The following is a 26,736-nucleotide window of genomic DNA, read 5'->3' on the forward strand; positions in this document are numbered from 1 at the left end:
GAAACACGAGATGTAAAATTTTCTTATTATTCTTTTTTGAAATTGGAAAATGTTTTACTATATTTCAAGATTTTCTTAGAAAGAACTAAATTGAAAGAGAAAGAGTTAAGCATGTCATTGAAGTTAAGTTGATTTTGGTTATAATAGTTTGGCTATAATATAAGACGTTATTTTGAGTTGGTCTGTACTTTGTAAGTTCTGTGTATTGGTAATACATAATACCTCCTTCTCACAGACCCGGTAGGATTTTTCAATCAGTGGGGGTGAAAATCACGAACATATTTTTTATGGTTGGGGATTTGGATTCTTTTGTTTTCAAGTCAGAAAATTCAGTGGGGATGGGAAAAAAGCATCATGTTTTTGTAGTGGGGATTGGTTTATTTGATTATTTTCAATGGGGACAAAAATTGGAGGATAATTTTCCGCCGGGGACGATATTTTGGACAAATTTCCCAGTGGGAAGGGTCGGGTCTGTGAGAAGGGTGCGTTACATACTGTATCGGTGACTCGGATCCTTTAGCCTAGACTGGTTAATTTATTTCGGGCATCAGCAAAGTCAACCCCTTTTTGACCAGGTGCGTTTTAATGGCTAATTGTGCTTCACAAAAGGGCAAGAAATTGGATAAAAGGTCTAAAAAACTTAATTTTGCTCTAAAATGTACACAGGATAAGGAAAATGAAAATAAGAGTCTCAATCCAGATTTCCGGTTCTTCTACCAACGTACTTTGTAATACGTACGAAACTATGTCCTACACCGTGACACACTTTGTAATACCTGAAACACTTTTTAATACATGGCATATGCACTGTGTAATACCTGACGCACTGTGTAATACATGGCATGCACTTTGTAATACCTGACACACTGTGTAATACATGGCATGCACTTTGTAATACCTGACGCACTTTGTAATACCTGACACACTGTGTAATACATGGCATGCACTTTGTAATACCTGACACACTGTGTAATTCATGGCATGCACTTTGTAATACCTGACGCACTTTGTAATACATGACACACTTTGTAATACATGACGCACTTTGTAATATTAGCTGACGCGCTTTATAATACTTAACTCACTATTTAATGAAAACTGATACACTTTGTAATACTTGTCCGTTCGCATTATGTAATAAAAATCAATATCAAGGAAATAAAGGAAAACTTTCCTTCCGAAATCTAACTCAGAATCTTTTTGAAGATTTCAAAACCGTTTAAACAATAAAAGCAAAGGTTTCATTAATAAATTGATGGATGTACTTTAAATTTTGCAACTCACACTTTAAATTTGCAATTCGCACTTTTAATTTGTAATTCGCGCTTTTCATGTATTATCCAACAATTTTCAACTCGCGATTTTATTTTCTTAAAAGTGCTACTCGTAAAAAGTAATTCGCAACTCGCATATCTGATATCAAATCGTTACTCACATAATGCAAATTCACAGTTAGGACACCCCCTTCTCAAAGACCCACTGACATTTTTCCAGCCAATGCGTACCGTGAAAAGCACAGGTCGAAATATATATCGACGCTGTGCTGATCAATCCAGATTCTGTTCCAATCAACAAAGAGAAAAGTAACCATGACGACCATCCAAGATCTTGGATGAAGTTCAAAGTTGATATTTTTATTCCCGTCGTTGAAAAAACAACTGTCATCAATGCTTTTTAAAAAGAGTCAGTGATAGAGAGTAATAACATAAAGTCTGTCTATTATTTCGATTCAATTAAAGTGACATTTCCATAATTAAAAAGTTTAGTAATATAACGCAAATGGCACTAGAGGGCTAATAATCAAACTGCAAGGGCAGAATTAATGACAATAACGAACGAAAACTTAACGCTATTACTATTATTGTTCATATCGGACATTCAAACAACGTTTTTTTCTAGCGTCAACCAAGTCTTTTCGCTTCAATGTAATCTCTTCAACAAATTTTTAGCACCTTGCGAGCGGGCCGCAAATGACAAAAAAGTGTTTTTTTCTGACGTTATTTTAGTCTCTTCGCTTCAATGCAACGACTTCAATCTAATTCCGAGCGGGCCGCGAATGACGTTATTCATGATATGCAACACTAGAGAGTCTTCTGAGAATTTCCGAAAAGTTCAACCCAATACGTCACTTAAACAATAGAAAAAGTGACGTATTGGGTTGAACTTTTTGAAAATTCTTGGAAGACTCTCCAGTGGTGCATATCATGAATTAGCGAGTCTATGTATTCATGATATGCACCATTGCAATCAGGGTCGGATACAGGAGGTAGGCTATCTTATTCATGGAGAGTAATTAGTTTCCATATAAGGTAATACGATATAATAAAGTGCACTCTCCTCCATTGGTTATAGCCTCCCTCTGTATCCGAGCCTGGTAATGTCTTCTGACATTACATCACGGACCCGATAGCTGATTGGTTGTAAGTGACGTAAAATCAGTCAATACGTCACTTTCAACCAATAAGCTGTTGGGTCCGTAGAAGACATTGCAATGGTGTATATCATGAATTTGTGCTTTTGAGGACGGTAAAGTGACTATAGCGATTTTGAATAACCCGCAGTTCTGCCCCGCAAAATCGAGGACGGTAAAAGTGTTGATTTACCGTCATCCTCAGTTGGTTAGGATCTACAAAATTAGAACCTTACCGTCTCCGTCGCAGAAAACACACATATATAAATTCGGTAGTGCCCTATACCGGGGCGGTAAATGATATTTCAGCCCTCTGAAGCCTGGTGCTTTAGTCATTGAGTTTAAAGTCCGAAGGGCTAGTGTTCAATCTCTAACCTTTCTCAGGCAAGAAAAAGTGAAGCTTTAAAAAGTGTGCCTTGTTTTTGACGACAGATTTAATCTAGCAATTCTTTTGTTTACAATTGATATTTTTTTCGAAATTTAGCGGTAAATTTTAGTTTCAATCTCTCATTTGTGTAAAAACCAGGCGAGCCGCTCAAGGCCGCACAACTTTGGTAGGATTTGTCAAATCCTACCAAGGAGATTGACTTCTAGCCCTTCGGGCTTATACTTCATTGGCTTTAGTTTCCTCAGTGCGGGTATGACAATTTGAGTCACAAAACCTTTCAATGCCGCCCGCCGATTGAACGTTTAGTAGCTTACTTAATGACCGCTATATGGATAATAATTACTGTTATAGATTTGGAGATCATGTAAAAAGTTTATTTTGAAAGAAACTCATTTCAATTAAAATTGGAGGTTTCTGGGGAATTCGTAAATAGTAAACTGCATACTAGTAAACTGTCTGCTGGACATTAATATGGTAATTCTTGCTCTTCATCTTTGATTTTTTCTACAGTGATTAGATTGACACATGCGCGATAAAATTTCTATTATTGGTCTTCAGAGGTTAATATTTTCGTTGAAAACTTAACCTCTGATACTCAGGGTAGCCAATGGGGGTTTAAAATAATGGAATGAAATTCGATGAAGATCGATATTCCCATGTTTCTTATAGTGGGAGATTTGAATTCCATTGTTTTCAAGTCCAATAATTTAACGGGGGTAGAAAAAAATAACATGCTATTTTTTACAGCAAGGATTCGTTTATTTCATTATTTCCAGCGGGCATTAATGATTTTTTCAATTAATAGAGATTTTCCTTTGTTTGTATCAGGTTGATTACAAAAAAATAGGGCTATTACAGCTCCATACTATATGTAGATATCGTCGTTCAGATGACTAAAGGTTCAATCTCAAAATAATTATCTTGGAAAATTGGAACTCTCGCAATTCTGTTCTGCCTTTGAGATTGGCCTTTTCGTCACATGACAACATTGACTAATTCCTCTACATGAAAGTGCAATTTCAATCTCAAAGATGACCACCACAGTAAATTTTAAAATTTTGTAAAGTACTAATTTTGAGATTTAATCTTTAGTCATGGAACGAAAATATAATTGACGGTAGTGTTGTGGATCGTGGGTTCAACCCCGGCTGACTCATACCCAAAGATTTCGTACATAGCACAAATAAATACTTGATGTTCAGCGATTAAGAGAAGGAACGAGGGTAAGTGAAGAAGCAATCCAGGTAGAAAGAGTGGCGCCATCCCCTAACTTCGGCTATCAAAAGAGGAACCTTCGGGTAGCCTCCTACTGTGATCATAGACTTGCTTACGTAATCAGCCTCTGTTTTGAATTCATAGTGAGTGACGAAATTTTTCAAAGCTATTTCTGGTATTAACTTCCTATTTCATTACAAAGTGCGTCCGCTCAAAACTTAGAGAAGACTTTTCTCTAAGTCTTTGGTCAGCTTTTTGTATTACAAAGTGTGGTAACAATTCTGTCTCAGTGACCCGTTCGCAATTTAAAACCCACCGGGGTGACTATGAAAGTTTCACCGGGTCTGATTTCGAGGTTAAAATCTCACTTGGGTGAGAATTTTCAACTGAATTTTCATCAGGCCAAGGACAATGGACAAAAGACTATGCTAAGCTTAGCAGATAAAATTTTTTGATCACTGTTAAATGGATTATATGTTGAGAATGGAAGAATAAAAAAGAAAAAAGACATTTACTTTACTAGGCTTATCTCCCAACAAAAAATCTGCAATTTTTGAAGAGCTAACCTACGTAGTGTAATTAATGACCGGGACATGAACGTAAATTTCCAAGATCTGCCTGGGGTGGAAAATTTCGATTGATTTAGACGAGGTTTGCTCATTATCCTACTAGGAATACAATTTTTGGCAATTCTATATCCACTGGGGCGCATCTGACATGGTCACTGAAACAGGGTTGTGAGTGGTGGCTCAATAGACCTTTTTATAAATTACGTCATGAACATCACTTGCCTCGTATTCAAACAATTTTCATGGTGATCATGGCCCTTGAGACATTGAATGATTTTTTTATGAATAGGAAGTAGTCGTAATAAAATCCGCTGGGAGTTGATCACTATGGCAATAATTTCAAAACGAGGCAAGTGATGTTCGTGACGTAATTTATGAAAAGGTCTATTATCACTAGGTATTTCAGTTTTATGAAAAAGTGATAATAAAGTGTGGTGCTTATTACAAAGTGCATAGTGCATATAGTTCGTTTTAGTTTTTTACTATCTTTTGACTAATTTCTTTCTTTTTTAGCTTGGTATTAAAAAATTCTCAAATATACACTTATGGTCATTACATTTTAATGGATATTTCTAAAATGCTAGTTAGATATAATTCATAGAAATGTTCTAAAATATGCAATATTTCCATGGAAGATATAGAGGTTTTTATTTCTTAATTTTTATGATACAGTTTTCCTACAAAAATCATTAAAACTACGGACCAATCAGACTCACTAATTTCTAGTGCGTAGTGCCTCATTCTCGTATGGGTTTGTAAGTAATAAGCTGGATAAACTTTTCAGATCATAATATGCCTTAGCAACATGCTGATCGGTTTTGAGATTATTTTTCATGATGAACTCAAATTTTATCGCTTCCTTTTTCCGTCTTCTACCCTTTTAAAACTTTCTATAGGAATCGAGAACAATTATTCCCAACCTGTTTCTATTTGTACTTTAGAACACCCCTGTCTCACAACCCCGCAGGGACTTTTTTGGGATAAAGATTCCCATTGAAATCCCAATGGGGATAGAAATTTTATTGTTCCAAGATTTAAAAATCCAGTGGGGATGGCTTCAGAGTGCAACTTTTTAAACTATAAATTTCGAGAAGGGATGAAATTAAAGTGAATTTCCCAGTGGGGGGAAATGCCAGGGTATTTTCCCACCGGGGACGAAATTTTTGACAAATTTTCCAGTGGTGCTGGGTTCCCAACGGGTTTGTGACACAGGGGTGTTTTAAACCTTGAACCCTTTCTCAGTAATTCGATTCCTAACCAAAAAATCAGCTATTCCAGAATCAGGGCTGTTCATAAATTATTCTTACTTTTTGGTGATTTTGGTCTTCATTGGGGTCATTCGAAAACCTGGCCTACCTCTCTGGCTCGACCATATGGCCTACCCTATGGCCTACCCTTATGGCCCACCTTAAAACTCTAAAAAATGAGTCGATTGTTATCATTCTGAAAATGTGAAAACAAATTCTAAGGCTGAAATAAAATAAACAAACAAAATAAATAAGTTTTGAGCCTTTATACACCTGGACCTGACATAGATTTCGCGCACTTTTGATTGCAAGTAATTTGATTTACACAAGGCAAAAAGCAGCATACTATGGTGAAAGCACCTAACTTCGTCAGTTTATGGATGTTAAGCATCGTCTGGCCCGAGAGCGCTTGGATGGGGGACCACGTGGGTATTTCCGGTTTCGTCAATTTTTCTCTGTCAAGAACCACTGGAACCTCTGTTGGGGCATGCGCACGTTTTTGGCCCGAAGGTGGGCCATAAGGTAGGCCATAGGGTAGGCCATATGACCGGGCTGCATAGATAGGCCAGGTTTTTGACTGACCTGTCTCATTGTTCTAAATGCTCACATTTTTCTAATTGTTGTTTTATAAAAAAGAGCTTTATTTTAAAAGGTACACTCATTTTAGACAGGATTTACAAGAATTTTTATGTTTTATTTTCATGTCTAGAGGATAAACAGTAACTTAACACGTTCACTACCAAGCCCTTTTCTAAAATTGAAAGTTTGACCTTTTGAAATTTAAACGGGTCCTGTGGCCTGAGCTTTGCTTTGAAGTGCCTTCAAACTGTATTCCTATCGACACAGAATTTCACGTTGATTATAAAAATGCAATGGAAAAGAGAACGAGAGTTTCTTTATTGAAATTTATGATCCTTTGAAGTAATACAGACGTATTTTGACCCCTCTCCCAACTGGCAAACAACGTTGTTTCAACGTTATATGGACGTTGTGAACGTTAAATAAACGTTGAAACAACGTTGCCTGCCAGCTGGGCTACTACGAGTTTACTCGTAGCCGGCAGCGAGCGTGTTAACTATTTTTCTTCTTCCCTTCTTTCGAAACTGGAGAAGATTAAGTATTTGGGAATCTTTCCAGGAAAGACAGTATCAATTTGATAAATCAAAGTATATTTTGACAATATTGCTTTCTTATGTTAGGGAGTGGTTCGGATCGTATTTTCTTGATGTTTTTTAGGTATGAATATGAGTATGAAGTTGTTCTATTATACGTGTTCTTTCTTAAAGAGATAATCAGATGGTTTGAGATATTTAGATTACAGAAACTTTCTGTGGTCCTTAGCAAAACCTCAAAGTATTTTTGTGTAACAATTTCCCAAAATCGAGATATCAAAATTTGAAATTTTACGTTGATACTCTATTGTTTTCATCCTAGAAGCCAAAAACGTGTAACTTAAATCTCTCGACTCTGGAAAATCGTTAGGCAAAATTATTTTGAGATTTTGCTCAGGATATTAGAAGGATCCCACAACCTGCCAAATATTACAAACCATTTGATTATCCTTTTAAAGTTATTCAGGGACATCTAACTCCTAAAGTTTGAGGCTCAGATCAATCCCAGCTGGCACACAACGTTGTTTCAACGTTCATTTAACGTTGTGTGCCAGCTGGGATTTTAAAAAACTTTGAAAAGAGGAGGTCGTTTGTATTATTCTGACATCAGATTATTGCTATACATGTTGTACAACAATCTATTGTGTTCAAGTAAGCTCTCTTTTTCTTTGTATATAAGCACTAATAAATCTTTGTCAAGGCTTGACTGTTCTTGTTTTTCGGACTTAATAAGACCCTTAATTCATATTTAATTCAATCTTACTTAATTGTTCTTACATTTCAGCCATTCGTGGCTCAGGATTGGTCTTATTTCGTGATTTTGAGCCTCTTGAAAAGAGGAGGTCGTTTGTATTATTCTGACATCAGATTATTGCTATACATGTTGTACAACAATCTATTGTGTAAATACAAATGTTATCTTGGTAAAAAACACGAGGGAGCCAAGGTTCTCTATTGATGAGGGTTATGATAGTGATGTTACTTTGATGATGGGAAATACAAAAGATTTTTGGGACTCAGATCGTAGACGCAAGACAAAGCAGAGAATTGAAGTTTGTAAAAACAATCTTCAGAAGGTTTTTAAAGGAATATATTTAAATATATCTAACGAATAACGATGATTCAATTAATTAAAAAGATGAAATCCTTTTACGGATTTAAACCCCAAGGATACTCTTTCAAAAGGAAAGCTGTATGATCTATCTTGACTGTTAGTCTAGGAGGTCAATGTTCTACCCCTACTTAGTACTGTGGTTTAGCTGGTATGTGAATGTATTTTCGCCTTCGTCAAATCATGCTATGTATAATTTTTTAAGACTCGGCTGTTCTTATCTATTTGCACGTTGAGCCTCAATTTAATATCACCCTGTTCTTATATAGATTAGTATCGAATTATTAAAGGCTGTGTACCGCCTTTTTTACTATTCGGCCCTCAATTTACCTCAATCTCATTTCATTTCAATTTTAGGCTCAGCATTGTTTCTAAATTGATTTTAATTTCGGCTTCTTTGAGCTTGGTTGTTCTTATGAAGTTGTTCTTATATATAAAAAAAGAGTGTATTGGGATCACCCTGACACTGTTGCGACGTAGCGAATACTCGTCATGTTTGACCATGCATTCTGTCATTTCCTTCTCATGTTGTTCAAGTATAGTTAATACCAAGTGGTCCAAAAAAAGTTTCCTTAAATTTCAAATGTAAACGTAGGACGCTCTCATCGTGATCAAATTTTGCATAGTGATTTTTTAACATACTCTAATTTGAATTTTCAAAATAATGTGTCAAAATCCACAAAAATTGGCGTGTGAGAAGATTCACGAAATCATCAACGATATCAGCTTATCTAGCGCGCGTTAACTTATTGATTGAATTCTTAATAACGTCAGTTTTTGACCTCTCTTTTTTAGAACACCTCATAGCTTTACAAAATATTAGTTTCTGAATTAAGTTAAAGTTTAGCCATTAGACATTAATATGGTAATATTTGCTCTTAAAGGGACCCCTCGCTTAAAAATGATAACAAGACACTCACTTCATAATCATATGAAAAGCAACTTCCCAAAGTATTAGCATGTAAAACTCTTTCTTCGCTCCATAATTACAAATTATAAATTTTGATGTTCACTCAACTTTCAGAAATTTCAACTGGCTTCTGAAGGCCTTCAAATTTTCTCGCGCTCTTGTCGCACCAAGTTGTTGACACAAATGCACCGGAAAGTTACAGTACGAGTGTAGAGGCCAGCTCTGGTTCGAACAGTCTAGAATCCGCGCTCTTCTCCTAAGAAAAACCCTTTGCTTGGAGTCGAGTTGCAGGTTTATGGAGAATCGATATCGGCTTCAGAACTCCCAATGAGCCCCGGTTGTGTTGGTTTCAGTCAGACGGAGACGCCATACTGTTTCCAGAGGAATTTTTCGATATCTCTACAGGAACTAGTAGTAAGTTTTATGTTCTTTGAATATGTTGTTAGGGGTTTTTGGACCAATATAGTTTCATTTCCTAAAGATCACAAACAAGCGAGGGGTCCCTTTAATCTTTGATTTTTTCTACAGTGATTAGATTGACACATGCACAATAAAATTTTTATTATTGGTCTTCAGAGGTTGAAATATTCTCACTCAACCTCTGATACTCAGGGTACTAAAGGGATATGTGAAAACATAACAATCTCAGGTCAGATGTATAATTTTCACGCACCTTCAGAGGTTTGCCGTGCGCGTAAGAAAATTACGAACAGCTGTTTTCAGGTTATTTTATCTCCGCTGCAGATTATATCATAGTCAGTATAAAAAACTTTGGTCTGGAAGCTTATAGTTTAAATTTTTTATTTGATTTTTCAAAAGATAAAAATTTGCTCTGTTTTTGATCACGTTACTAAGTATTCCTCTTGGGATTGGTTTAATCCCATGATCAAAAAGCGATCAAAACAAACTAATTTCTCACACGCAAGTTCAAGCAAGTAATAAACAATGGAAAGAAACAAAAAGGCTTCCGGACTGGGTTTTTTTATCCGGACTATGATTATATCGAGACAATCCTTAGTTAATAATTTGTTAAAGTTTTCGTAACAAGAGACAACCCCTTCTCACAGACCCAGTAGAATTTTTTTAAGCCAATGCGGGTAAAAATGAAAGTCTAAACAGGAAGCAGATTAATATTACCGTATTATTTATGGTCAGGGATTTGAATGCAGATTACAACAAGACACATCTTAGTTAATCATTTAGACAACTTTTCTTAAAGAGGGTTAAAATTTTCATGATGCTAGACGATGATAAGCATTGGGAAATCTGTTTTCATAGGTGTATAAAATAGGAAATTGTCGAATAAAGTTTAAATACAACCAACATGTTATTTATCATTCCAATATGCTTTAGTCATACTGAAATAGAATTTTGTTGTCAATGCAATTTTTTTGTACAAAAAACGGCATTGACATAAAGAATTATAATTGATTGACCCAACAAAAGAGTTAGTGTAGGAATTTTAAAAATCCGCTTTCGATGCATACCCTACTTACCTATTGTATGTAAACAGGCCCTTATCTACAGCTAATTTCAAAATTCAATGCCGTAGGGTCTGTTTTCATTTGAGATTTTTTTAAACCGATCACTGCGATGGAGTGTTGGTGAAAGAGGGGAGACGATGAGAGAAGTGTTGCTATTTATAAATCACACTTCATCGCAGATGTCTCCGTACGGGAATTTTTTTATCAAGCTATAAATGTATTTACGAAACAATAAACGTGTACACTCTGGTACAGAGTAACTTACCAATCCAAAATATTCCTCATAAAAAAATCACTGAATTCAATTCAAACAAAATTATGATGTAATTGAGCTAAAACCAATCATTGCTCAGAAAAAGAGTTTGATTTTTGAAGGAGCTTTTGGATTGTTATAGGCTAGTACGATATGAGAGAGAAACCACTTTTAATAGAGGTATGCTAGTTTATGTAATCATAATTGATGTCCCATTAAAAGATGCTTCAAGAAAAAATGTCTATTCAAGCACGAAAAGGGAATTTTGTGATTTGAACGTTCGTTGTTTTGTTGAATTTTTGCTAGATTTTTTCAAATCTAAGTTACTAATGATGGGTTGCTCCTAAATTTCAATTCGGTAATATAATATATATTGTTGATCTGAGATAGCTTAATTGGAATGCGGCCCTACCAAAAGTTGAATGTTGGCTATACATTGCATTATAATAATATAATAATGATGTAGCTTAAGTTTACTGGTATAATGGCGAGTGCGAACGGAAAATATGTATCCTATTTTCATATACTAGCCTTTTACATTTCCCGTTTGCGTACTAACACAGATTTCTATAAAGCCCGAAGGGCTAGATGTCGTACTTTAAGCTCTTCCAAGCAAAAAAAGTTAATATCGCAAAAAATATTGCTGCTATTATTTCCTTCTTATTGGTCAAGTGCTGAAATTCTATTCAATGTCACGTGACCTAGGTAGGATTTCCTACCTAACTTTGGCACTCTTTTCAGTCCAAGCACGACATCTACGCCCTTCTATGATGATAATCTATGATTCTAATAGCGAATAACTCAAGCTTACTTTTTATCAGAAAATGAATAATGTAAGAAAAACACAAGAAAAATGGTTGGCTATTTATTTGCTGGCTATATCATCCCTATATCTACCTGTATCTACAGTGAAGGCGTTATATCAATGTAGCAGGTACTACGATAAGTCCTGTAAAGTATATGATCGAACAATGGCGACAAAAGCAAGAATATATTCAATGGGATACCACACAACGGAATATTATAACATCGAAATAGCATCGTCTTTCCATAATATGGACAGAATGTTACGATTAAAATGGGAATCGTTTCGGCTGTCAGGAGATATGCCGGATTGTTCCAAAGATAAAGTGGTTGTTTTTACAGGGTGATTATTTGATATTTTCATGTATTAGGCGAGACTAATTTAATTTGTTGATCTACGGGCCCGACCGATCCTATTTTTGCTAAAATCAAAAAAAAAATAATATCGAATTTCCACTACAATATATTTTACACACTAGTTATTTATAAGAATTAAACTTGAATAAAGCTGAAAATAATTCAAGAAATTGAAAAATCATAAAATGCATTCCATACACAATCTTATTATAATCTTCATCGAAGATAAAAAACAAAGTAAATTTTTGGTCCAGATACTTTTGGAAAATTTTCTTGGTTGGTAAGGCCCTAATAAATCAAAAATTTCTTCTTATTTTGCCGACCGACCGACCCATATTTTTCTAACGATCTGTCCGTAGAACAACAAATTAAATTGGTCTCGCCTTAAATATTCATAGACTTTGCCACACTACACGTGTTTTAATAAGAGCAAACTGTATAAGAACATAAGGTTTCGGTGGCCAAAATATTTGGAAAAAGTTAAGAACATTTTAATTCTTTGCGCCCTCGATTTCTTAGGAAAATGAACAAAATCACTCGCAAGATTATTTCCAAAATTTTGAATGTTCTTATAATGAAAAAACACGTGCGTTACTTCAATCTTTTGAATGCTCTTCTAAGAGAAACTAATGCTTCTTAACCCTTTACGGAGGAGTAAGCCATTGATAGAGATCTCACTTCAAATTTTCATAGCTAGATTAGATAATTAAGATTTTGCGAGACAACAGTTCTTTCAGTTTCCTCATACCATATTAAGAGAACTTATTTTGGCGAAACTAATTTTGACGAGTGGCAAAAATCCTGAAAATTAATTTTGGCGAAAACTTATTTTTTGCGATTGATGAATTTTTTGAATTTTTCAATGAGCACCATCAAATGAGGGAGCGTATCGAATAGTAGAGTGTCGTTTATGACAGTTTCCTAGTGACAGTTTTTTTTCAATATCAGTGCCGTAGCCACAAATTATATTTTAGAGGGGACCTATAAGTTTAGTATCTAAGGAGGCCCCACCCTGGACGGGTCAGAAAAATTTTTGCACTTCATACCCTCCAGATTGGCTAAAACAACCTCTCCGAAAGTCAATTCTTAGCAAAAGGCAAGTAGAAATCGCGTGCATATTAGTATATTTTCAAATCATAAGACTATCATCTTAAATAGTTAGTGCATTACATTTTCAAAAAGTAAATATACAGACAACGATGACGAAATTTACACCTTTTTCAAAAAAATACCATAATCTGAAAATCTTTTGCCCCCCCCCCCCCCCCGGTGGCTACGGCACTGAATATTATCGAAAAAGGGAGTTATCGAATAGTATACCTCGAGTTAGAGAGTGTCAACCGTATTTTGATTTCTTTATTGCATATCTCTCATTGGTAAAAAAAAAAAATGGTAAAAAGTTAATTGGAGCAAAAAGAAGCATTAAAAATTCAGAATTTATAAAAGTTTTACAAACCCTTGTCTCACAGCCCAGGTGGAACTTCTTCAGTGGGGATAAAAATCCTATTGAAATCTCGATGGGGATAGAAATTTTATCATTCCAAAGTTAAAAAATCCAGTGCGGATGGTTTTGGAATGCAATTTTTAGACATTGATTTTAGAGTGGGGATGAAATCAAAGTGGGGCTGAAATTTCAGGGTAATTTCTCACCGGGGGCCAATTTTTTTGCCAAATTTTCCAATGGGGTCTCAGAGTCCCAGTGGGTCTTTCACACAAGCGGTTTTTACTCGTCTGTTATTGTGTTATTCAACGATATTATTTCCACTGATTTGCCATTAAGTGTCAACACGTATATATGTACCCATTGACCTCAGTTTGATAGCAAACTTCTGAGGACTGAAATGAGATTCGAACTCACAACGTTACGTGTAGTAATAATCATGGTCGTAATATTTGAGAAAAAAGGGAAATTCACCTGGAAGTTTTGAAACCACAATTCATTTGTTAGTGCTTTAAAGTATATTGAGACTCAAGAATTCAAAAATGGTCCAATAAGGCTCATAATATAGCCTGGAAGTCTATAAACCCGAGCCAAATTGAAATATCCGATTAAATTTAACAGAATTAAAAATTGCTCGCCCGAACTCCAAATTTCGAAACGCGAGATTCTCAATAGATTTCGACCATGATTGTACTAGTGCAATCACTCAACCGACTGAACTACCCAGTCTTCACTGGTAGCACATTCGAGAAAGACTTTTGGACTCGATCAGTCCAGTAACCACGTGTAAAATGAGATGAAGAGCGTCGTAACTGTTATAGTGTTATCGTTTTATGCACCATTAATTTACAATGTCTTTTAACATTACACCACGGACCCAACAGCCAATTGGTTGTAAGTGACGTAAAAAACGTCAATATGTCACTTGCAACCAATCCAGCTGTTTGGGCCGTGATTCAATATCAGAAGACATTGTAAAGTCTGTCTCAATATAATTTGCATAGATAGAACTCGAATTAGATAGCAGTTTTGTTCTTGTTCAAAAGACAAACAGGAGTGAAATATTATCATAAAGAAAAAACTCAAAAAGATTGGAAAACGAAGATTGAAAATGAATAAGAAGAAAATCAAAGTGGTCCAAAGTTTATCACTGATTGACTTCCAAAACCATCAAAAAACAAGAGTTCTTTTTTTAGACAACCAGGGCACAGTTTTAAGCTGTATTTTATGACTGAATATTTTTTGAATTCTTTTTCCGCATTTATACGATTGAAGAACTAATATAAAAATGAAGATCATAGCACAAGAAGTTGATTTTCTTCTGCTTCTTTTTTTATTTTGGTATTTCCATTTTTTCTTTTTTTTCTTTTTTTATAATATTCCAGTCTGGAATATCTTTTCAACAAGCACAAAACTGCTGTTTCCGCTGCAAATTATATTGAGACAGACTTTAGTGATTAGTGCTATCGTGCTAATTGAATTAAATTTACCATTTTAGGTGTTACGATCAGGAAGTTGTTGGGACTTTTTGTGGAAATGAGAACAAGCCACATGATATTTACACTCATTCTAAATGTGTTACCTTAAAATTTGTCAATGGAGATAACTATAGGAGTCGATTTCAAGTCATAGCTGAATATATAGATCTAGCGTCTATCCCTCACTCTGGTTGCACTTGGTATGATAGGTAAAGCCCTATTACATGCATGTACCTCCTTCGAGGAACGCGTCCTTCGATCGAGATACGTTTGGTGCATTCCAGCATTCGATCGGAGGGAGATTTTTCACCAATTTCCCAAAAATATTTTTGATCCTCAACATAAATCCTTGTCCACCTGCAAACAACAGAAAAAAAACTGTCGCTCATGTCAGGCGAAAGTGGAGACCGGCCTTAAGGGGACCAATGTTTTAGCTCGAATTATAGAAAGATTCCGATTAAAGAGAATCGAAATAGAGGTGAAGCCTAATGTAGCAAATTGCTATAGCAAAATTGACGTTTCTAGCTTCAATGGATAGAAGTTCAATTTTCTCGTTCATTTTTCGTCTTCACTATCTGAAATATTTTGACTTATTTTTTTTCAAAAATCATAGTGCCCTGAATTACCTTTAATATCTAATTTAACATCAAGACCTTTTAGGGTTTTCTTGTGGTTGATTTATCGATTTTTTTAAGAGCGAATAATGAAAATAAGTTTGACATTTTTAGGATAATATCTATAAACCAATAAAATCGTTACTTACATTATTTAGGGTGTTAACGGAGCCAAGCGGTGTGATTTTTTCACCAGGGTGGCCACACGGTACCGGCAAAAACAGAGTTGAATGTAATTGGAGAATTAGAACACAAAGTGACAAAATCATTACTCTAAACATAATGGATGACGATTTTAAATCGCACACTTATTCTTGTCAGTCATATTTAAAACTGGATGGTAAGTTTCGCCTCCTATCAACAGATTTCTGTAAAACCCGAAGGTTTTTAGATGTCGTGCTTTAGGCTCTTCCAAGCATAAAAAAGTGAACATCGCAGAAAAATATTGCTGCTATTGTTTTCGACAGCCCGCGAAGCTTCTTATTGGTCAAGCACTGAAATTATATTGTAATGTCACGTGCCCTAGGTAGGATTTCCTTTCTAACCTCGGCACACTTTTCAGCCAAAGTACGACATTTAGCCCTTCGGCCTTTATAAATCTATGGTCCTATTAAAGTCTATTTCATAGGATTAGTACATCTGTTACATGCTATTTTCTATTCAATATAAAAGGGAAAATGACACACATTTGTGCAGATTTCCCTTCGAGAAAGACGTTGAAAGAATTGACTTGGGAATTCATTGTTTAGGCTCTCAATTCGCAAAAGAGTTGTCAACAATAAAGAAATGATTACTGCAATGATGTGACGAACAATATCATGTACTAAAAACACAAATTCTATGAAATAGGCTAATGACATAACCCCACTTTATCATTCATAATATTCCGTACTTACCTTATAATCCAAAAGCCCCCTAACAATCCAAAAGCGCCAAAATCACAAAAATTCGGAAATAGCTGCGGTAAAGCCCGGGGGTACTAGGGTTCCGAGCTGGCGGGGGAGGGGGGTGTCGCCCGACTTTCGACCCTTGGACCCTTACCGGGACTAAAAACGATAAAACAAAGGAAATTTTGTGAATTTTACGACCCTTATTAGGACAAATTTGACCAATTTTGACCAAATTTCGATCTTTCCAGGGGTAAAAAGTTAAAATTTTCCTATTTCCCTGACCCTTAGTGAGACTGAAATTTGATTTTCTGATTTTTCCGACCCTTAGCGGGACTTTTGAAATCCAAAAAAGGTACCCTTAAAGGCGACACATACCGTACCCTCCATTTTCCTAAGTACCCTATAATAGTAAGCGGTTTTGGTGGTTTTGGATTGGGGTTGGAATTGTTATAGGTAAGTACGGTTCATGAAGTAATATTTTATAAAATTTGCCAGTACCGGGCTGTTTCCGTAGTATGATAGCTAGTGACATCGAAGAAGAATTTTTTTTTAATTTTTTCCTTTATTTTAGAAACAAAAGTATCGAAACTTATTTTTGAAATTATTTAAAAAAGAAATGTTTCCAGAGATTTCTACTAAAAATTGACGCTATCATAAAATTCCACAAAAAAGGCTTAAAACTTTTCGCTTCCATTGTAGATTTTCTTTTGTGTTTCTAGGACCCAAAAGGAAATGTCAAACATTTTTTTTCGCTTCCATGGCGGATTTTCTTTTGTGTTTCTAGGACCCAAAAGGAAATGTCAAACATTTTCATGTATATTCTACACTGATTTTCTTCACTTTTTATTCAGGCAAGCTTTCAAACCCATATTACCTGTTCTACAAGAAGATATGTGACAATAGATATTATAACGGAGATCGCCCTAGCAACACATATAATACGTATAACTCTGATGTCAAAGTTGAATATGTATTCAAGAAGGTCTTTAACAACAAAAACTACAGAGGTTTAGTACTGGGATGGACCACTTATGATAACCCGAAACAACACACTCGTCAAAGTAAGTATCTTGACTAATAATACACCTTTTTGATCGAAGCCGCTAATTGCCACGTGGGCATTTATTTGTCCGTTTTACCACCCTAAAACCATCTCTTTTTCGCACCTAAAGACAAAAGTGTAAAAATAGGATTGGATCATCACACTCAAGTAAGATATTTTATTATTACAGTGAAGTCCCTGGGAGGGTAGAGGGTAGCAAGCGTCTGTCTTTCTTTGGACACAGGAACGCAGGAATAGTGCTTATAATAAAGAGTTCTTATAAAAAATAGAAATTGCCGCGGGAGAGTGGATTGGAAAGACAGACTAGTTCCAAACGGTGCAATACGGGATTTTGCTTCAATCTAATCTCGGGCAACGTTCCCTCGAAAAAGAGGTAAGATAAAAAAATGAATGGACACGGCTTATTTTTTCTTCTATTCTCATCGCAATATTTGAGTTTCTCGGAGTTATGGATGAGAAAAAAATTCAAACACAAACAGAAAAAGTTGGCGAGGACTTCTCTATCCCAGAGAGTGTAACTCTCCGAAATGGCTACAGAAATCCTTAAAAATTAAGATGGAAAGTATGGTATTTATATAACATTTTTGGTGGTGCAATGTGGTGTGGTCATGATTAAAAGTGAAAGTGGTAATTTGGAATTTAAAAATTTAATGCTTTTATACGGAAACAATATTCTGACAAGCTGACCACTGAGACACATCTTGGTTCTATTTGTCAATGAAAATAGCAACATTTTGCATTGACATGACTGGTTTTCAAGGTTTTCGGATGCTGGATTTCACTAACTTGACACTAAATGTTAGATGTACGAAGATGTTTTGGGTTTTCACTACTGGCAGATTTTCAGGGGGCGGGGCACTTAGGCAAAATTAAATACGGGGACATGTCGCTGATCAGGGTCCCTTTTCAGACTCTAGATGTATATCTGATATCTGATAGGGTCCAAAATTTACTAATTTTCAAGATGTAGACTTAACTGGGTCGATTTTTCGTCATTTTAGACAATTTATAGGGTGGAAATTAGAAAATATTTGATTTTCTCGTCTACTTTAAGTCATTTTTGCCACTTTACAGGGTTAAAATTTTTCAATTTTTTTTCGATCGAATCATTCTTCGTTCTGAAAGGTCCTAAATTTACCAAACATTCATATATGAAAGGGTCCACTTTCCAAACTCCAGCAGCACGTCCCTGCGTCGGTCGTAAAGGTCAGTACCACCCCCCGGAGTAGAGTCTCTTTAACCCAAACCTCTATAGCTCAAATGTCTCCTCAACTCAAACAAGTTTTCTTGTTTCTTCAGCTAACAATGCCTTATAAACCTTACGTTATAACTCGAAATTTACAAGCTCGAACAAGTTTGTGTTTCCCGTTCGTGCTCGAGTTACGTATTATCCATACGGTGTTTTCAAATAACAAACATAGACGTAAAAAGTCAGCGGGAAGAATTATTTGACAAACCATTTCCAAATCAAAACTCTCTGATCTTTTCAAGCAGAATGAATACACGTTTTTTGTAAGAAATTGAAATTTTTAAAGCTTTCGGATGCTCTTAAACTTTTAAGTTCTAAACATGTTCTTATTTTCACCATTTTGTGAGTATTTTTGTCTATTTTCCTAAGGGTTTTTTTTTTTAAGTTTGCAAAGCTGTAAAATATTCTTAACTTATTCTTAATATTTGGCCATCGAAGCCTTATGTTTTTATATAGTTTGTTCTTATTAAAAAAACGTGTAGTAGGTTAGCTCAGAGTAGCACAGCCAGTAGAGCACTCACCTTGCAGTAGTCCAAATTGTTTTTTTTTTTTTTTTTTTTTTTTTTTTTTTTTTCATCATTAATTTCTTGATCTCCAAAAGTATATTGGTTCTTCTTACAAGAAGTTGAAATATTTTATGTATATGTTATGTATATAAATGTTTATAAAACTCTACGATTCAAACTGATACGAAGTGGACAGCTAAATCATTAAATGGAAGCTTAGTGGGCTGGTCGGCTACATAGTATAGAAATAGTAAATCAATGGGCAACCTAATATAGAAGACGCTGAAAAATAGGTTCGTCGGATAAGATGATATAGATAAAAAATCACATAGGTAGAATTGTGTAGGTTGTCAAAGTCCTAGTTATGCAATGAAATAGTAAATATTAAATATTAGGGAGAAAAACTACTTATATGATAATATTTTAATATATTCATAGGAGATCAAACTGAGAAGAAAATTCGAATGTGGAATAGACTAGACGTAATAGCGCAACATCGAATTAACATCAAAACTAAAATCATTCGGTTAAATTTGTAGATATTGTGATGGCAAAATTGTGGAATGGCTGCGGTAAAATAGAATATAGGTTCGGTCTCAATTAGGAATATAAAATGCTAGAACAATGTTTTAGATAAAATAAAATAAATATTAACATAAAATAAATATATCAAAAGGGGAACGCTAGAATCGCTGGTGGGCTAGAAAACACAAGAAGAGTGAGTCCAAATATATAGCAAGTGATTGAAAATAAATGACCTTAGAAAATAGACTAGGCTGCAAATGCTAAAGACTACACATAAGTATCAGATACTAGATCGACTGTGTTGATTAAGTTTGTGACTCAAGGTTGAATTGAATTAGCTTAGAGATTTGGCTAGCGCCCTATCAAAATAAAAATTCCAGCATTTATCAGCAAAGCTTTCCTTTTTGTCAATTCGTTTGATATCAACAGGCAAGTTGTTGAAGCATTTTGCGGCCTCATGTGCAAAGGTGCCAGTTAGACGAGATGTGTCCTCAATGTCATGTGCGACCAAATTACCATTTCGGAGCTCTCTGTCTGGATCCGGTTGTCTATTGAGTTTGAGGTATGACGGCCAGCTGGGGTTGTGGAGAGCGCTATGGGCAATCTTGGCGATTGTTAGATCAACCATCTCAGAAACTGGTAACCATTCGAGATCGATTACGTCGCTGGTTCTGGCATAACGTTTGAGCACGAAGCCAGCGGCGGCGTTCTGGACTTTCTGAAGACGCTCAATCTGGGCTTTTGTAGCATCGGATAGTAAAGCGATGCCATATGTCAGTTTACTGAGAACCAGTGACTCCATAAGCATCTTGCGCTGCTGCCATGATGCGGTGTTCTTGAATCGTTTTAAGCTGCGTAACGTGGCAAAACAAGATCTCATGGTATGGTTGACATGTTCAGTCCAGTCTAGATGCTCATTAAATCTAACACCGAGAATTTTGAAATTTTTGACCTGTTCAATATCCTGTCCAGCGCTTTTGATAACCGTGACGAGTTCCGCGAGGGAATGGCGTTGTGCAAGTTGTCTGGTCGAAAAGATTGTCATTTTTGTCTTTTTTGTGTTAAGACAAAGATTGTTTTGCTCAGACCAAAGGTTGATGTTGTCTATTTCATTTTGGACCGATTCGATGGCGCTCTGCAGTTCTTGGATCTTTGTGTGTCGGAGTAGCGTAGTATCATCGGCATATAGCAGGTATGTGCTCGGACCGTTGGTGTTTATAGTGGTCACATACAAGTTGAACAAGATCGGGCCAAGTATACTCCCCTGTGGAACGCCAAACTGTACGTCTAATTTGCTCGATGATTTATCGTCGATTTGGGCGTATTGTTTGCGTTCTGATAGATAATCTCTAATCAAATAAAGTACTTTTCGAGAGAAGCCAAGGTTACTAAGTTGTTTTATTAAAGTTCGATAGTCAACGGTGTCAAAAGCCTTTGAGAAATCGGCAAATACAGATAGCGTTACTTCGCTTCTGCTCATTGCAACTTTAATATCGTTTTTCAGCTTGAGTAGGACGGTTATAGTTGAATGCGATTTTCTGAAACCAGATTGACTCTCGAGGTAAATCGATTTTTCTTCGATGTGCTCGGTTAATTGTTGGAGGATAATTCTTTCAAAGACTTTTGACAAGATTGGCAAGATGCTGATTGGTCTGTAGTCTGTCAAGGATTGGGGGTCGGTGACTTTGGGAACTGGGCAAATTCGACTAGTTTTCCATTCTTCTGGGAAGGTCGATGATTGGATACAGTTATTGATGATATCGGTTAGAGGTGATGTGAGATATTGGGATACTGGCTTGATGAATTTTGAAGGGATGTTGTCGGGTCCGGTGGAACAATCTGATCTAAGTTTCTGGATAGCTCTCGAAACTTCATCGTACGTAGCAGGACGGAGATGGAAGCTGTCTGGATGTTCGGGTAGTTCTTCAATGAACGATTTTGAGAGGTCTCCTGCATTTCTTCCTGTTGTCCTCATGGCAGTTGAGTTGAAAAACTTGTTAATTTCGTCCTGGATCAACGTCCATGCGTTTTTGTCTGGGATGTAGTAATTTGTTGATGACTTTCCATGTTTCGGCTGAGGATTTGTTAGCTAGGAGGTTCTTAAGAAATTTCTTTTTCGCTCCTCGGATGGTCGATTTGAGGTTGTTCCTCACGTTTCTTAGTTGGTCAAGTTGTTCATTGTTGCGGTTATTTTTCAAATTTAGCCGTAGTTCATTTTTCTGCCGTTGTAAATCTCGGACATCAAGATCTTTCATCCATGGGGACGAAGGACGGGTGAGTTTGATCTTACGTACAGGTGCGTGACGATCGATGCACTCCGTGATAAGTTTACTAAGTGCATTGACTTTGTCTGAGGTGTTATCGAAAGCATACACAATGTTTAATGGTAGTTGTTGAAAATCATTGATATAGTCTGCGAGTACTAAAGTTCGTTCGTCTCTAATGTATTTGTGCCGCGGTTCATATCGAGGTTTGTTGATTTTGAGGATACAAAAAGGTGAATCGGTGGTCTGAGAGTTCGTCACATAAAACAACATCGCTCGCTATAAGTTGGTGTCAATGTTTGTGATAACATGGTCGATTAGAGTTTTGGAATTTCGTGTTGGTTGGGCTATAAGTTGTTTGAGATTGAGCGTTCCCAGTATGTTCTGGTAAGCTTCGTTTGCTGGTGACGGTACAAGTAAATCGATGTTAAAGTCACCTGTAATTATTATTGGACCATGATGAACAATTGCGGCTTGGGAAACAAGTGATTCGAATTTGGTTGAGCCACTCAAGTTTTTCATTTTGTTTACTGCTTGGCTGATACACACAATGCCAATCAAGACATTCGAGAGACGGTTCTTGCCAGTCAATTCAATCCACTGGTGTTCGATAGTTGTGTCAAAGGATTCAATATCTTTACGGGCTTTGTGTTTGATGTCTGTTTTGATGTAGTATCCGACACCACCGCCACGTTTAGCATCTCGGTTTCGAAAGTCTTTTTCGTAGCCATCTATTTCAAGGTGCGATAAAAGGTTCTTGTTGTCTTTCAACCAGGTCTCGGACATTGTGATGATGTCGAATTGGTGCTCTGAGACGTATGATTCGAATTCGGTAAAGGTAAGATGCCATAGATTGGGTGTTGAGATGGCTACGGATAGATGTTTACGGTGCTGGTTCAGCAGAGCAACTGATGGACTGACAAAGTCGTTAGGAATATGTCGGCAGAGGCGTCCAGATCTTCAAAGTTTCGAATGTTGAAGAACGGTTGGATGACCAATGTGCACGTATGACAGGTCCATTGATACGGTATGCGGGAGTTTTCTATACGTATGTGCGCGCTTGCGCATTTTGGGTGGAGCTGTTCTGCATGTTATACATTCGAGTCGCTTGGAGTTGATTCTTACTGTCTTGTTGCATGAAGTGCAAAGGACGGGTCCTGGGTTAATTTCGACATCTCCGCACAGAGCAGTCTATAGAACAGCAATGGTTTTGAATAATACGTAATTGGAGCTGAGTAGAAAGTTCTTTTTGATGTAAGTTGTACGTACTTTCGTTGTTGTGTGAGCAGTACACGAGTCAGTCAATGTAAACAAAAGAATCAGGAGTGAAATGTTCATTTTTTCCATTTCCTGTTGACGTTTAGGATGGAAAATACACCAGAAGATGCAGAATCTGTTCGAGAGTCTTCTTGATGTAAAACTGCGATGATTATCTTCTTTTTCGCGACTTAAACAGCAAAAAACTAATAATTTTTCGATCACTTTCTTTTGACGTTAAAAAAAGCGTCCGTTGCGCGAAGCTGTTGCTGTTGCATTGCATCCCTTTTTTTTTTGGTATGATCCCTGGTCACTGCTAACTCAGAGAAAAGGTAGCTTAGATTAGTTAGTTTGTATGCAACGATAAGTAAACTTGGAGTTACTTGTACGTACGTGACCTTAGCATTTGATCTTTCAAGGTGTAGCGCATATAAAAAGGGTATAGACTCATCACTGCTGGCCCTGCCGACAGCTACCAGATGAAAAAAAACTTAGTTAACTATGTTTCAGGTTTGATTTAGAAGAATTTAATTAAGTAACCATTCTCTTGACATTTTGTAAAGTAATAAATTCATTTTATTCTGATAATCTTCCCTTCTAAACAAAATAAATGAAGAGATGCATCTGCATTGAAAATTGAAACAAATACACCTCTGTCTCAGTGACCCGGTGAACTTTTGAAATCCAAAGGAAAATTTCACCAGGTTTGAATTTGAAAAAGCTCACCGGGGTAGGGTTAGCGAGTCTGGTTTTTATAAAAATGTTTTTTCTTCTGCTTTGAATGGGGCTGCTCATTATTTTACCGGGGTTTGAAATTGGCTTACTCTTTGGCAATTTTTTTCACCGAGTTTTTCAACTAGGTGGATCTGACCGGGTCTCTGAAACAGGGGTGTGCAAGTAAATAAGAAAGCATCGCAAATTTTTAAACCCTGTTTTTTTACAGCCGTCGCACCAACTGTCACAAACAATCACAAAAACTCAGCAAACAACCGCAAACCGCAATTCACGACCACCGGAGTTGTGACGTCATCCATTTTTGCGATCGTTGTCCTCAGCGTCATGATCATGTGTGCGCGCGCACGACATAGACGCGCTACTCTTCTTGCACGCCAACACGCAAATCAAAGTGTAGTGGCTAATCAGCTGAACAGAGAGCGAACTCTGGCCGCGAGTTCGTCTACGAACGGAGTTGCAAGAGCAAGCAACCAAGAATCAGGAAACGGAAATTTGAGCGATATTGAGAAGATCAACACTACACCTTACTGTGAGTTCACTTAATTAATCACGATATTCGTGACCTTCTCTTAGAGACTGTTCATCTAACGTTTCCAGACCATCTAAGAAGAACGAAAAATAACTATCAAAAAGCGACAAAAAGAACGACATACCCTAACCCTAACCTAACAAAGAACGACATATTTCGCCGTCCCAAACTGCGACCTTGGTCACTGACTACCACCCCTACATATTCATTACTTTTTGTACTTTACGCTATTTAACAACTAGCGGTTTAAAGAACAATAAATTACGCACGCGTATAAGTCTCTATTTGGGTGAGCTGGAAACATTAGATTAAACTATCTCTTTATGAGATAATAGAGTTTAGGATCTTTATTACAATCAAGGTTTGAGTTTTGATAATGTCGCAATGAAAAGCAGCATAGCAACAAACCAGTAAATTCATAGCATTGCCATTAAGTACCTGAATTAGAAATGTAACAATAATAAAAACATCAAGTTAAAAAACCTGAAACAATCTTGTATTCTCTTAACAGATCTCCCACCGCCAAGATACACAGCAACAGACAGCACAGGTCCTCCTCCATCATACAATGATATCTTCAGTAGCATGCCCTCATCAGAACAGCAGGCCCCTAACCAATATCCAGCCCAACCTTATACTAACCAGATGCCACCACAACAAGGACCCAACCGATCCACCTATAACCTACCACCGGTTTACAATGGCATGCAACCTATAACCATCCCTCTACAAACTACATCGGCTGCCCCCCAACAGCATCCTGACACACATAGTGGAACAGCAGGTTCAGTCCGGGTAGTAGCCCCCTACCCACAAGCTGTGCCTCCGCAACAGGCAAGCATTGACAACCCTCCAGCTTGATCTGGCTAATTTTAAGAAACTGGTTTCGAAAATTCCTCCAAGTAACGTTAATTAAATGTTTTATGGACCCTGAATGGACGTCAAAAGAATGTTCGATGGCAGGGAGCTGATTGAAGAGATTCTTGTTAGTATGAATGTTCTGAAATGGATAAAATGAACATCCCGACCTGAATAAAGCTTGTTAAAATTACGAAAAAATTCTCAATTTTATTTCAACAAAAAACGCTTATAAAATTGTTGCTCTTGGTTATTCAAAACTTGCTAGGCTAGAAGGGATGGAGATCTTTTTAATGGCGGAGAGGGATGGAAGGGACAAAATTTTTGACCATCCTGCACATACACATTTTTTTATAAGAACATCCAAAATCTTAACTTTTTGAGTTTTAATCCTATTAATCCTAAAATGTTATTAACATATTCTTATTTTCATCATTTTGTAAGAAGTATTCTTTGCCCATTTCCCTAGAAATCGGGTGTGTTTTTTTTCACATATGTAAATATTGTTTTTAAAAGTTTTTTATAACAATTTTCTTTGTTTGCATTGAACATAATACTGTTTTAATACCCACTTTTCTCCGTTGAGATCCTGAGGGGAGTTTCTAAGCATCGACCAGAAATGGCGACCACGACCAGCGAGCACGACCGGCGACCAGATAAATTTGGGTTATCGAGTTTATCTGCTCTCTCCAGCGTAGAGAATGTTTAAATCGAGTCCTCAGAATACTAAAAAGTGACCTTTGAAGTAACATTTTCTTGACAAAGTGACCCTATTTGACAAAATTATTGACGGGGTTTGTAAGCTTTGTTACACCAAATATTTTAATTATGCTGAATGAGATGCCTTTAGTATGAATAGATAGAACTTGCCAGTAGGAAAAAATTGGGAAGGCCAGTTTTAGAGATATGAATCTAATCAATCATTGGTCGCCGGTCGTGGTCGTCATTCCTGAGAGCAATATTTGGCTGAAGTATAATTATGGCGCCAAATCGTTACGTCTTATCCAAAAACTACGTCATATTTAAACATAGGACCCCAGTTATTCCCGCTTTCGTTTTCTGGTAAAAAGCAAGGCCCTATCTGAAAGAATCTACTGAGCTATATTTCTTACCATTGTTTTCACTGCCTTGCTCTAAGGCCATGTTGTTCATGTTACGGTTCCGTTACGCTCCGGTGTGATTTTCATTACGGATCGAGATAGTGTTCATTGCCCCCGCAGGAGCGTAGCGACGAGGAGGCACTCATAGCTTCACGCATAGATATTGGACTGGAATCTCGAAATTTTGTTGTTTGTGTTGTCGCGCAAGCATCCCCGTAGTTAGTCTCTTCCGTAAATGTTCTTTTTTTCTTTCGGGACGGCAGTATTCATATTTTCATATTACGTTTTATGCTATTACCATTATTACGTATTACATTTTATTAGTTTTGATTTAGCATTGAAAAGCTGAAGCGAGTGTTATAATAAA

The 26,736-nt window shown here is 36.6% G+C and overlaps 1 protein-coding gene across 1 annotated transcript; it reads left to right on the forward strand.

The window, feature by feature from the left end:
- Positions 1 to 11,486: 11,486 nt before the first annotated feature.
- Positions 11,487 to 25,836, forward strand: LOC136807028 (uncharacterized). The gene is made up of 6 exons (XM_067063597.1): positions 11,487 to 11,846; positions 14,800 to 14,988; positions 15,552 to 15,733; positions 17,135 to 17,344; positions 24,091 to 24,411; positions 24,923 to 25,836. Exons 1-6 carry the CDS (start codon positions 11,524 to 11,526, stop codon positions 25,270 to 25,272), a joined length of 1,575 nt encoding a protein of 524 aa, XP_066919698.1. The 5' UTR covers positions 11,487 to 11,523; the 3' UTR covers positions 25,273 to 25,836.
- Positions 25,837 to 26,736: the final 900 nt, after the last annotated feature.

This window comes from Clytia hemisphaerica, unplaced genomic scaffold (genome assembly GCF_902728285.1).
Source record: "Clytia hemisphaerica strain Z4C2 unplaced genomic scaffold, Clytia hemisphaerica genome assembly, whole genome shotgun sequence".
NCBI classification, from domain to species: domain Eukaryota; kingdom Metazoa; phylum Cnidaria; class Hydrozoa; order Leptothecata; family Clytiidae; genus Clytia; species Clytia hemisphaerica.